Source organism: Uloborus diversus, chromosome 7, assembly GCF_026930045.1.
Source record: "Uloborus diversus isolate 005 chromosome 7, Udiv.v.3.1, whole genome shotgun sequence".
Taxonomy (NCBI): Eukaryota; Metazoa; Arthropoda; class Arachnida; order Araneae; family Uloboridae; genus Uloborus; species Uloborus diversus.
Genome location: NC_072737.1, coordinates 119,320,140 through 119,334,620, shown reverse-complemented (window position 1 = coordinate 119,334,620; position 14,481 = coordinate 119,320,140). Strand labels below are relative to the sequence as shown.

At 34.0% G+C, this 14,481-nt stretch overlaps 1 protein-coding gene across 1 annotated transcript in view; it reads right to left on the bottom strand.

Annotated features, from left to right (window-relative positions):
- Nucleotides 1–14,481, bottom strand: part of LOC129226456 (ovochymase-2-like) — a 45,391-nt gene that overhangs the window by 14,099 nt on the left and 16,811 nt on the right. The window contains exons 5-7 of the mRNA XM_054861063.1: nt 12,364–12,577; nt 7,320–7,443; nt 4,404–4,569 (exon numbers count right to left, since the gene is read on the bottom strand). Of these exons, the coding sequence (XP_054717038.1) occupies nt 4,404–4,569; nt 7,320–7,443; nt 12,364–12,577 (504 nt within the window). The remainder of the gene's footprint in view (nt 1–4,403; nt 4,570–7,319; nt 7,444–12,363; nt 12,578–14,481) is intronic.

The window sequence follows — 14,481 nt, the reverse complement described above, 5'->3', positions numbered from 1 at the left end:
TTTTGTTAGAAAGATCTCGGCGAGGACATCTCATTCCCATAATTCATTTTTTGATTTGAACAATTTTTCGTTCAATTTTGAACAGTTCAAAAAAACTTAACATTAGCGCCTACGGGGAAATTCAAATCAAAAATAAATCTTGAACTTAGAAGCGAAGTGGCTTCAAACAAACTTTGTAGGGAAAAACTTTTGATAAAAAACATGTATCGAAAATATCTTTTTGATTTGAACAAGTTTTCGTTCAATTTTGAACAGTTCAAATCTCTTAACATTAGCGCCTAAGGGGAAACTGAAAGTCAATATAGATTCCGAACTTAAAGGCGGATTTACTTCAAACAAACTTTGTTGGAAATAGCTCTTGACAACCTACTCCCGACTCCGACTCCGAGAATTTAGGGGCACCTGACACCGACTCTGACTCCTGTTCCCGACAATTAATCGGACTCCGACTCCCCGACTTCTACTCTGACTTCGTAGCTTTGGCAAACATTTATACACGGAGGACAAATGACTGACTCCGATTCTTGGATATCCGACTCCGACTCTTTTATCCCAAAATGAGATTGACTCCGACTCCGACTCCGCTGCTGTGGTTTTAACTGTGAAATAATTATTGTTGATATGATTTGTTTTTATTTTCACGCTAAAGTTTTAATTTAGGTATTCGCAACTCCAACGAACTGTAGGGGGCACTGAAGTCACTGTCTAATGGCGGAATTGAAAACTAAAACAAACGCACATGGTAACGAAGAAAATGCTAAAAGTGTTGTGATTTTTGTTCGTACGTATGATTTTTTCGCTTTATTCTTTTTAAATTAATTTTCAAAGTCTTGTGGATATTCTGGCCCACGTAGAAAGAAATGAGAATTCAAGAAGCATTACTAAACGTCAAAGATTAATGCAAACTACGTAGTTCGTAGTTCTAAGCAGCTATTTCCATGATGTTGAATTCGATATTTATCAATTCTTGATAAAACTAAATAATAATTGTAGCCTGACAAGAACAACAATTAATGCTAGAAAATTCAATATGACATTACAAATTATTATCGAAAGAAGATGATACTTCTTTGCCTTGCTTGGCTAGCGCTTTTTTTTTTTTTTTCCATTTGTAGCTGAGTTATTTCTCTCAAATTCCCGAATCGGTTCATTTAAAAATTTTCTGTTTCGATTTTTCTAATTTCTGAGTTACGATTTAATTGTGTCATGTTATGCAAATCATCAACAAAATTCTCACGGATATATGGTGGTAGTTTTCTTTTCAGTTGATTGACCATTATTTCTTTTCACTTATCGAATTCTGTAAGCTTACTACCATTTTATTCCACTCATGATAAAAATTAACGCGACGTTAACTAAAAACGCGAAATCTCGCCAAGGCTACTTTGCTCGCACAATACCAAAATTATAACCCTAAACAAATTTGGCGAAACCTTCCAACTAAATGCTGCTGTAAAATATGATTAGTTAAATTAATTTAAGATTAAAAAAACTCATATGCTTACAAATTCATACAATAAAAAATTTTACCTGGTATAACGTTATCCAATTTTGTTAATCCAGAGTTTTCTTGTTTACGCGTCCACCATTTAATACTTTTTTGAAAGAAATAAGGAAAACTAACATTATTTTGAGAAGCTCGAGAATACTCTTAGGGGACGAATTAATTTCTGTAGCTGAAAGCAAACTAAGACACATCGATTGCGTTAATAAATACTCAGAACAAACTGCCTGTGTTTATGTCAACAGACACACATGGAACTAAAACGTGGCAATGTTTTAGTTCCATCGGCAGTTTTGTAAATCACCGCAAGGTAGCGTATTCGAGCGCTGGAGTTCCGAATTTAGTTTCCGGTGAATAAACTCAAAAAATATGCGCAGACGATTTTTTTTTTTTTTTTTGACAATGAAAATTATTTCTTTAAGTTGACAGTTTATTGTTTTTTTTTTTATTTTGGTAAGTGCATTAATTCGTTTAAAAAATTATTTTTGGCAACAGGGGAAAAAGAAACGATTTTTTTTTATATGATGTATTTATTTTAATGAACTTATTATTATTATTTTTTCGTTTTGAAAGCTGTTAAAAAAAATTTTTAATGGAAAGAAGTGTATTAGCTGCTTTGTTTAAAAGGTGCTGCTATTTTATTTGTTCGTTTTTTTTGAAGAAAAGTAAGGAATATTTTATTCCTAGAAATCAGCTTAAAATATTAAAAAAAAATATGTTTGAAAAAATTTGTGATTTTACCTATTTTTGAGAATATTGATCAGGTACTAGAAAGTAGTATGGGTATACGGGAAAGTAGGCTCGTCTAGTTCTAGACGGAACTTCTTGTTAATACAAAGTAAAAGGAGTTATTGTTTTCATATAAAATTGTTTACTTGAATTTCAGTATAAATTTCTATTTTAGTCACCCCTGAAAGAGTTTTGAACTGTGGTGTTCCCATAGGGTATGCTCCATATACGCCGTATACTCTCAAACAATTTTTTTAGACATATAGCGTATATACCCTCAAGCTTCAAAATTTTTCATATTATGACATATTATGTATATGATCGCATACACATATTGTGCATAACTCGTTACTGGGAGTATACCCTCAGAAAAAAATCTATGGGAACATCACTGGTTTTTAATACTGCATTCAGGTACCAAACAACTAATTAATTGCGTTGTTTCTTGCAACTGGATGTACGTATGTATCTCTCATAACTCATAACTCAAAAATGGTAAGCTGTAGAAGGTTAAATTTTTGCATGTGGGGTGTGCGTACGTTCCAGTTGTGCACTTCCTTTTTTGTTTTCGATCGGGTGTTCTAAACAACCTAATTACTCATTTTTTGTGACTATTAATTACTTATTTCAATGCAAAACTAATTTAGCGTCTGAGAATGGCTATCATTTGGTGATTTATTGCCGAATTGGAGACTATGAAAACAAATATGAGATAGCAAAACCGGTTTTTGTGACATTTTTGTTAGATTCCCGTTGAACCGACGGTAATTTTTAATTTTTCGATTTTTGTAATATCAATCACAGTTAATGCAGTCTTTTTTGTATCGCTTCGGCGGAGTTACAAGTTTGAGACATACATTTTGGGGCCCTATTTCTCTATCACGGAAGTAATAAAACATTTATCATAAGCATTTTTGTAACTCCTACGGGGCCATTATGGTTATAGGGCCTCTCGCGCTATTGCAACATTTGCTATACAGTAGACCCTCGTTTTACGCGGGGGTTACGTTCCACGGAAATGCCGCGTAAATTAATACCTAATACTAGTGTTAAAATAGGGGTTTGGTTCCGTAAATAACAAAATACTTCATTCTAGTGATGACTAATTGTATAATAAGTTTAATGTGTAGTTATATCGATTTTTATGCATAGCATGCGTAAGGAAAACATAAATTAATTTCATGGTGTGTTTATAAAGAGAAGCTGGGGCAATGATAGTCTTTTGGCCGTCATCAAGAATTTTTCTCTGCAATTCTTTGCAGAGCATGAACGCATCGATGATCACTTGCGTCATTTCCATGATAGAATCTTCCTCCACTAACAAATCAGAAAGATCATTTCTATTGTCTAGGAATGGCTCAAAATGTTTAATGTGAACGTTTTTGGTTGTGCGTCACCGACCAGGGGCGTAGCTAAGGGGGGGGGGGTTTTGGGGACAAAACCCCCCCCGAAACGTTAGTCTCAAAAAAAAAAAGAGAAAAAGAAGAGAGAAGAGAAAGTAAAAAAAAAAGAAAAGGAAAAAATTCCAAGCGATTATATAATATATATATATATATATATATATATAAAAGAAGTAACCCCCCCCCGAAAGTCGGGTCTAGCTACGCCACTGTCACCGACTTCTGTATCTTCGTTGGTTTTGGCCTCCTTTGTCACTCCTAAAAGCTCTTCTTCCAGTGAATTCTGAACTGTGTGAGTTTTATAACTTTATTTCTGGAAAGAGCTCTGGAACCAATCGCATAAAATGTCTCTAGTGGCCCAAGCTTGATTATTACCACGCCAAAAGGCAGTTTATTACGTGCAATTTGCAATCTTTAGGAGTTTGGATTTTGAAAGAGGAGAAAATTTTATCTGTTTGCATTGCCGGCATCCGTGTAAAACCGAAATTTCGTCGAATGATGATAAAGTTGCTGAATGGAGCTCCAAATTTTACCGAATACAACTCCAAAATTCGCCGAATGATGATAATTTTGCTCAATGCAACTCCAAATTTCGTCGAATGATGATAGTTTTGCGAAATCGTCAGACAAAATTTGCCAAATAAGGATACTTTTAGAAGGTCGCGGTGACTTCCCATAACCTCCCATCGGGGTGCCCCTGGGTGAATGTGTTGCAGAGAATTTATTAAGACACACGCAGATGATATGTAAAACACATAAAACAAAATTACCTCTTGTAGCTCCCCATCCAATTGCGTAACAATTACTATTGGTGTCCAACGTAGCCATCATATCTGGTAGACAAACGGGCTTTACATATTTCGTGAACTTCACTGGAGCATTCAATTTGATGAGGGCTATGTCGTGCATAAAGTCGTATATTCCATTCTGCTCAAACTATTTCATTAATCAAAAAAAAAAAAAAAAAAAAAAAAAAAAAAAAAGAGAGAGAGAGAGAGAGAGAGAGAGAGAGAGAAAGAGAAAAACGTTATATTAAATAATAGTTTGCAATGCAAAGCTATCGCCTATCCGTCAAAGTTTGTTTTACTGTGAATTTATTGCTAATTCGCCAAGAAAATCGTTTTAGTATTTAAATGTTTTTTTAAAACTTATTTTTGCTCATTTATTATTATAATCATTTTGAAGAACCTTCCTTTTGTCAAAAGTACTACTTTAAGTCACTGAAATTGATAGAATAAGCACAAAAATGACGTGGAGCCAGAACATACGTTTATTTTCCCAACATTTAATTTTCAATATATTTTTTTTAAATGTCATATTTCTGTAATAAAATGTTTCATCGTGTGACGTCACGAGTGAAGAAAGTCATCTTGAATCGGAGAGCGTGGCTGTCTTTCTTGAGAAGATATCACCTTTTGGTGATTTTTCAATGCGAGCAATAACACGAGAATTGTTGGTTAAATAAAATATTCATTTGGTGAAGTTTGGCATTGTCATGAAACTTTATTCTGGTAACCCTAGCGACTTGTTCACTAGTGACGCGCAAATGAAAACAACGAATGAACGTCTTTTAAGATTATTTTTTAAGAGCGAAAATGAGTCAAAATTCAGGAAAAAAGTAACTCACCCCTTGTTTTCGACCATGCTTATTATTATTATTATTTTTTTTTTTGAAGTGGGAAACAACCCAATTAATGTACCGCAAACCTACTAGCTTTTAGTGGCACTCAAATTATTAAATTGCGTTCTTGACTCAATATTTATCATCTTTTCGCTCCAAAATACAGTATAAACTTCTTAATCCGGATATCTTTTCAATCTCAAACACATGTGAATTTCGATCAAATTTATAAGGAAAAGCTTTAAAATTGATATAAAGACAAAACCGCTTTACGTGGTACACGACAAAATTGGTTTATGTATTAATGCCTAAAATGAATCCTATACCACTCAAATTTAAGCATACTCATTATGATATGATCATTCGAGCCTAAAATTTATTTCAGGTTTTTTTTTATCTTTAACTTTTTTAATATTTTAATTTATGCAGTTTAAAACTGTGCGTGTCAGTCTGCCTGTCGCCTCCTGTCTTCGAGAACCACCGAAAGTTGAGAGGTCTAACGAGGTATCGAAAGATTCGAAATTTTCCGGGCCGAGGAACCCATTTCGCCCGATCTCATCTTTGGACGGCTATAATTAGCACAGGCATTAATTAAAGCGACAATTAATATTCTTTAGCTATTAAAATTCTTCCAGTCAGCTTGGTTGTCGAAGATGAGACTGGGCGAAATGCGCCTACGGTCGGGTTGGGAAGCAGGTTGGTGAACTAATCGCCGCACGGACCGAGGTAATAGACGAAAGCGGCAAATGGGGATTGGCAAGCGAAACGAGCGGGAGGCAGAGTCCCCTTGTTTAAGAGTAATGAGTGCTTTAAAATTTAAAACAGTAAACTGCACTTTTTAGCATAGCTCGTTTGTTTTTGGTCTTGTGTTTTTTTACTATTATTGAAGACTATTTCTTAGCTTACATTATGTGTCATAATCCTGCGTTTTGCTTCCGGTTTTGAATTGTTGCGAGAAACAGTGAAAAATTAATTAGTTATTATTAGTTATTAAATTAATAGTAATTATAAATTAAAAATACTTCCGCTTTTTAATTGTTGCCGCAAACAATGAATAAATGAACTGTCAATCAATTTAAAAAATCAGTTTCAAGGCTGAATTTAAGCAAGCATATATACTTGTGGGCGTTTTTAAAAGCTTTCTTTTTTCTTATTACTTGAACCAAATTGCTTGCTTTTAAATTCGAGCATACAAACCAGGAATTCTGAAAAAAGATAAATGAAAAAAAAAAAAAGCTATTCTCTCTCTTCATGCGTAATACATTTTAACTAAAATAAAAACCCATACCGTTTTTTGTTTTTCTTTTTTTTTAAATAAGGATGAATAACTAGAAAATATGTTTGAACTTTCAAACATTTTCACCTCAAATAAATTTTAAAGCCAAAAATTTTTCGAATAAAATATTTAAAAAAAAATGTTTTTTAATTTTAAAGACTATTTCTATGAGTTTGGATTGCAGTAAAAAGTATGAAATAAACCAAGTACAGTAAACTCCCGATTATCCGCGGAATAGGGTGGCATGGTAGCCGCGGATAACCGAAAACCGCGGATAATCCGAATAATAGTTAAAATACGGTGCTACTGTATACAATAGCTAAAAAATATGAATAACACTTACACATAAATTTGAATTTTTACTAAAAACATTGCTACATTGCATCTACTATCATTGAATGTAAAAAATATACATATGTAAAAGCTAAAAGCGAACAAAAACACAATCATAAGTTTAAAAAACATATAATGACCGTTAAAAAAATTAGTGAAAAGACCCGCGGATAATCCGAGCCGCGGATAAACCGACCGCCGATAATCGGGAGTTTACTGTATATGATTTCTTGATTGCAACACCCAAAAATTGAAGTTGATCTTAGGTGTTGCAATCAAGAAATCATATACTACTTATTTCATTTCATACTTTTTACTGCATTCCAAGCTTATAGAAATAATCTTTAGGAAAAAAAAAACTTTTTAAAAATTTTATTATCTCTTATGCATAAGAAGATGAAAATTAAAAGGTCTATCTCAAAGAAAAACTGTCTTAAAAACATGGCATCCGCTTACCGTCGTTGGTGAGATATCATCATAAATGATTATACGCTCAGGATATCTGATTTGTTCACCCACATCGACATCGAACTTTCTGTGGTTTCCGAGATGAATCCGCCAATCATCAGGACGTCGAAGACTAAATCAGAATAAAAGAATGACAAAATTAAAATGTGCATCATTAAAACAACATTTCATGTAGAATCTCACTTAAGAGGTCTAAGGACCTTTAACCTTAAAAATTTTCGATTTTCTGGAAAAAAATATATACTATGCATAATTTAATTCTGAACAATTTGATAACTTATTTATTACCATACACAAAAATCTTTTCAAGTTATGGTAAAAATGCGTAAACTTTCCCCATAGAGATATATAATAACAGCAGCTGTTAAACCGTCTTTTTCTGGGGTGCCGGCCGTGCCGGTTTCTCGTTTTGCGTGCATGATGTTTCAGAACGTTTTTTTATATATGTGCGTACAAACTTTTCATGCATGTTCTTCGGTTTTATTTTTGTGGTCTGAACCTAAATTTATTATTTTTTTTAAAAATAATTTATTTATTTTTTTGAAATTTCATAAGTTAATAACGAAATTTTATAAACTCTTGGGCGAAAATATTTTTTAAAAATATTAACATTTATTTTTAGTAAAAATTTAGGTTCAGATCATAAAAATAAACCAGACAAACATGCATGAAAAGCTTTACGGAAATATGTAAGAAACATTCTAAGCTATCATGCACGCAAAACGAGAAATCGGCACCTGAGAGAAAGAGACTTAAACAGCTGCTGTTAACATGAATCTTTATAGGGAAAAGTTTACGCATTTTTATGATACCTTGAAAAAAATTTTTGCGTATGGTAATAAGTAATGTATCAAATTGTTTAGAATTAAATTATGCATAACATATCTTTTATCCAGAAAATCGAAAATTTTGAAGGTTAAAGGTCCTTAGACCCCTTAAATGCCTTTGAACAGATTTCAAGTAGCCCGAGACGGCGACGACATGCGTCAGTTGCCCAGAATGTTGCACTGGGTATCATACTGTCTGACCATCGATTACATGGAAAGTCTAATATCCGGTTTATAGGCGGAAATAGACGTATCTATTAGTTTATAGGGATGTTAGTTGGTTTGTTTCAGATGTGCACTTTTGCCTCTCTATTATTTAGCCTTAGTTTTGTAAAAATGAAAATTTGCTCACAGCAACATTTTTTACATCTAAAGTTCATTCGATCCATATTCTCACGACAAATATTAATTGATTCATTTATTCACAACAAAGTTTTGAGCTTACCATTTTGCTTTTACGTTCTTGAACGAAATGAAAATTATTTCTTTTCTTTTTGTTGTTTCCATGGTAACTATTTTTGTTTTCCCTTATTTTATGTTAGAGAATGCAATAAATGAATAAGGCACTAGTGACATTATAAAACGCGTGCATCAAAATCCCATCGTTATTTTCCCTTCTACCCTGCTGGATTCATTCAGATGGAATCGTTTTAACTTGGCCGATTGACAATTACATACAATACGTGGTCAAACAGTACCAACAATGCGAATTTGACTACCTCAATTGGTATCATAGCGTAGTCAGTCCACAAATCATGGTCTTCTGGGAGAAAATTTGATGTTGACTACTTTTCGCCAGACATGAAATTTCCTTCCCACTTTTTTCAGTTTCAACCTTACCTTTTGATCAGGGTCGCAGAGAGCCAAGGTGGGCCCCTTGTCAGTTATGTCACCGTGCAGCTCCCACTCCTCCACCTCTCAAAAGAAGAAAAAAGAAAAGGGAGGGAAGGAAAAGAAAGGGGGGAGAAAAAAATCAATATTCTACTAGAAAACAAATTAACTCTATTTTAAGAGCCACAACAGTAAATACCATAAGAGTAAATTTTACTTAATCTTTACGTTTTCTCTTATAATGAGTTTTTTTTTGTCCCCTTTTTCTTTCTTCCTACCTTCCTTCCTTTCTTTTTTTTTTGCGTCAGTCTCGCCGAGCCCCCCAAGGCCCAGGCTAGTGAACCAAAATTTTTTAATGATGGAATAAATGTTAACCAATGGGAGTAAAATTGGCAACGCTATAGTTTGTTCATTAAATTATGCAGAACCAATGGCGAGTGAATGCAAACAATATTTAATTCCTGTCACCGTCCCAGAGAAATCAGCATAATGGGGTTGTTTCCTTCAGTCAAAAGTACTATTTTTAGTCACTGAAAATGAAGGAACAAGCAAAATAATAATAATAATAATAACATGAACCCAGAAAATACTTTTATTTTCCCAACAGTTATTTTGTAATTAATTTTTTAAAATGTCCAATATTTTAAACAAGGAGTGGTCTTGATGACGTCACAAATGATGCAGTTTGGCGCATCTTTCTACCTTTCTACCGTGTTTCCACCTTTTTCCATGTTTTGATAATCAAGAAGCGAATTAAATATTGCGTTCTAAGCTTGCTATCAACCATATCGTTGCCAATACACGTGAGTAAAGATGCGAATTAAACATTTTGCTCTTTGAATGGCAACACTGAATGGCATTTCATCATTTGTGATGTCATCGGCAGAAACGTAAACAATGAAAGCGCACCGATTTAAGTAATTTTTTAAAAATATTAAACGTAAACAAATTATTTAAAAAAATGGTCAGATCCTATGTTTTCAAGCATGCTTTTCAGAAAAAAAAAATACTTTTAGAATTTTGGAAACGACCCCATTATGCATAGTTATTTGTAAAAGCACAATTCATAGATTAATGAGCTAAGTGCAAGATTTAGCGCATTATTGATACAATAAAAGTCTAGAATCAGTAAAAATGAATTTATTTCCGTTTATGTAAAGTTCTGGATGTGGGCTGGGTCGATATTTAACCTCTATCAATTAATGGTTTTTCGCAATGGTGTTGTTTCCTTCAGTCAAAAGTACTACTTTTGGTCACTGAAATTGATAGAATAAGCAAAAAAAAAAAAAAAAAGACATGGAGTCAGAAAAAAACTTATTTCACCAACAGTTATTCTTTGTTCAATTTTTTTAAATGTCCGATTTTTGACATTTGATGACGCAAGTGATGTACTTTGGCGCGCTAAGTGTTAACGCGTTGGTGTCAACCGCGTTACCAGGTTATGATTGTTCGCGCTCTGCGCAGATGGCATCAGTGAATGGCATTTGATCACTTGCGATGTCATATGCAGAAGCGTCAAAAATGAATTTCAATCTGCGCACCAATTAAAAATATTAAACCAATTGTTAAAAATATTAAACTTTATGAAATTGTTTACAAAATGATCGAATCCTATGTTTTTAAGCATGCTGTATCAAAAAAAAAAAAAAAAAAAAAAATACTTTGAAAATTTCGGAAACGACACCATTCAAATAAACTATACGAGTTGCTGCTGTTTCTGACCAATGGTTGATGAAAGAGGCAAAACAAAGGTCGACCTGCTTACGTAGAATATGACCTGACATGACATTTGACTTGTCGGCGGAAAATGAAAAGTTTTACCACTTCGACAAATTTCTTAATCCATTGCAAGATGGCGTATTCAAACTTTAGAACTGCGAATAGTTTTGTTGTGGTGTCAATGGCAGTCTTCGTAGCGGACGCCGTGATTGCGACCAAACAACGGGAAATAGTTCTGTCTGACACGGGAACATTCAGGGTATCTTGCACCTGCTGCAGAATCGAGGAACAAGTGACTTGTGGGTCTGCTACAGCTTGTCGGTGGATGCGTCGATCCACGCGTTCTGACATCACTCTGGCTGACCTTGCACCCCCCAATCTTACCACATTTCGTTGTTCCAACCATCTTCGGTCCAACCAATGCACCATGCTCGCATTCATGTGGGTATCAGCTGCGATTTGACGTACGGACCAACCTCCCCTTTTCAGTCCGATCACCATACTCCTCGTAAAATCGTCTATCTGCTGGAAGTGCCTTCGTTGACGTCGGCCTGGCATTCTCTCGTGTTACACGTATCCTCCAAGACAAAAACAAAATTTCTTCGATAATTCTCTAGTCAGAAATAACGACACGAATATTGCCCATTCTGCAAGTTCCTTCCTTTATATCTTACTTCACGCGCGTCGGAGAGCTGCGTATTTCACATCATTTACATAACTCAGTGATATACGTCTACTCTAAAATTTGCATAAATTTCTGAACACTCCTTCTTGGTGCTGCATTTTCAATGTCGAACAGTGTATATACAAGATCCAACGGCACTATTAATTTTTTTTTTCTTAAATGTAAAAAACGCGACCGTGACGAATAAAGTAAACACCCTATCCTAGGGTATTTTGAGTATGAAAATGTAAAGTTGTGTGTCGAATTCTATGTATACTGTATGTAAAGAAAATCCAGAGCAACAGCATGTACATGAAACTATGTTCATGTAATGTAATGTAATGAAGTATCGTGTTGAATTCGAAACCGTTAAAATAAGAAGAATTAGTGAAGATGTTGGATGCAAAATATCATTTATTTATCTAAGAGGAAAATTCTCAGTAGATTCTCAAAGCAATACTTAAAGGTATCGATATAGAATCTGTAACGGAGAAAAAAATAGTAACACACTCTCTCGAAAACTCCACGTGCAGTAGTTATCTTAAGCAACAGCGAGTCTTGTGACGAGATGTTACACGGAGTCAACATCTCAAGAAATAAAAAAACTTTAGATCAGATGAATGTAAGGTAATGATTTGGAAGTTAGCTACTACTTCTGTGGTAGGAAATTGTTGATGTGTCCAAAACCACGATTTGAGAGTGTTGGAAGTTCAACATACTAAGAAGGAACGTTGATGTCCAAAACCACGACTTGAGCGTGTTAGAAATTGATTTTATTCAACATATTGAGAAGGAATGTCAGTGTCCAAAACCACGATTTGAGCGTATTGGATGTTAATTTTATTCAACGTACTAAGAAAGAAAGAGACCTCGAGTTCAATAGTAAATATTTTTTGATTGATCATATTGCATTGTCACGAGTCATATTTTATTAAAACAGATTACGAAAACCCTCAGTGTATAAATACGGAGGTAGATTTTAAAAACTCACCCTCCAAAACAATGTGCTGCAGAAAGCACCCACTGTGCACTAATCAACACTCCGCCACACATATGACCATTAGGCTCGACAAGTCTTTCTTGTAGATCAGCCATCCAAGGCCAGCTGCCTTCGGTGACTTCTTGACCACCAACGATTCGATCTAAGAAAGACATAGGCTTCGGGCTGATTTCCGACTTCCCACATTCAGTTGTAGGCAATGTAACTGCAAAGTTTTAGTTCAAATCAGTAAAAACAGTTTTCAACACTGAATTCGACAAAATTTGTTGCGCAATTATTATGATTAAATCTCCAATTTGTTGTTTAATCTCGCCTCGATTTCAATGAAAGCTTCACTATTAATATACACCCAAACCTGTTTTTATGCGCTGTGCGCTGGATAAGGACCGCATAAAAAAAAATCGCATAAAAAAATTGTTCGAAACTTCACGAATAGCTATAAAAAGTTGTTTTTGCAACAGTTTAAAAAAAATATTTTTTTTTTATGCGGTGGATAGGGACAGCATAAAAAAGTCTCACATAGAAAATAACGCAAAAAGTTATACTGAAAGGAAATCAAAATTAACCAAATGATAATAATATTACCGACTCCCAAAAAATTTCCTGAATAAGAACATTTTTGGGAGGTCACACTAACTTTCCATCGGGATGCCCCTGTCGTCACTTGAAGATACTACCTCACACTCGTTTTATAAACAATCTCCTCTCGTTTTATAAATAATTTTCATACACACACACCACAAAAAAAAAAAAAAAAAAAAAAAAAAAAAAAAAAATCGCGCAAAGAAGAAAAAAGAAAAAAGGACCGCACAAAAACAGGTTTTGGTGTAGTAACTGGAACGAATATCGTACTTGAATCTGGCACTCGAATTCACTCATAACTACAGTGAAATCCCGATAATACATTACTTAAAGAACTGAGTGAAAAAAAGCAAAATACGAGAAAACGTATAATGGAGGAAAACGTAAAATACGAGAAATATATAAAAAGCAAAAATCAAACAGAAAATAACTAAAGGCAGTAAAGATGACTCTTTCAAAAAGTATAATATCTATATTTTACGAAAACAACATTATTAACGATATCATATCAGCTCATTTTAAAACCTTTAGTTGCGAATTCGGGCGTTTAAGTTGAAAACAGTCCGTAATAGCGGATTGCTTTTTAGCCATTGAATTCAAAGTAAACGCAGAATCTTCCAAGATTGAAATACTTTGCAAGTTTATTTTCCTGGTCTGTGTGAGAAAAAAAAAATGTCTTTCTCTGTTTATAAACTCTTCAAAGCAATATTGAAAGAAGTGACAGGCTGTGTTTCCGGTTCTCCTTCTTCATTTTCATTGCTCTATGAAAAGTCAAGTGGTATTTCTATTTTCATAGATTAACTTTCAACAACGTGGATTATCTTTTAAAAAGCACAAATGAAACATGTTGCTTTTTAAGAACCATTTCCTCCCCTTTTTTTACCTCCCAGGGAAAACGTAAAACGCGGTAAATTCATAAATAATAAACAAACAATCCGGGTTTGATTAACATTATTAGTATACACAAAAACTGGGACCTGATGAAAAAAACGTTAAATGAGAGAAAAGCGTAGATTCGGGGTTTCACTATATATTGACTTTTGCATAGCTGGTAGAGAACACCTACTAGAACGCCTCAGAAAGATCTTTACTTCCGTCATAAATCCTTTAAGTGGACATTAGGGTTGAGTGAAAAAATCAAAATATAATAAACGCTAAAATTTATGGCAGAAAAGTAGCCGTTTATAGAGATATTTGGACATTCAAAAGAATTTCGAATGCAAAAAACATCTTGAGGTTCCATTCGCGCCTTGAAGTTGACCGTTATTGCATAAAAACTGGGGGGGGGGGGGGGGAAGGGGGGGGAAACAAACAAGAAAAAAAACAATAATTTTATTAAAAAATAAAAATTAGATGTAATATCAAAGAAGAAGAGGTTTTTAAAGTAGATAACACACGATTATTTTAATAATAAACTTTATTTTAAAGTTCCACACATGCTTCCAATCGGAACAATATAACGTCAAAACTTAATAACATCCTGATGCTTCATATTTTGAGGAAAAGTATTAGAAGTTATTATTTGTA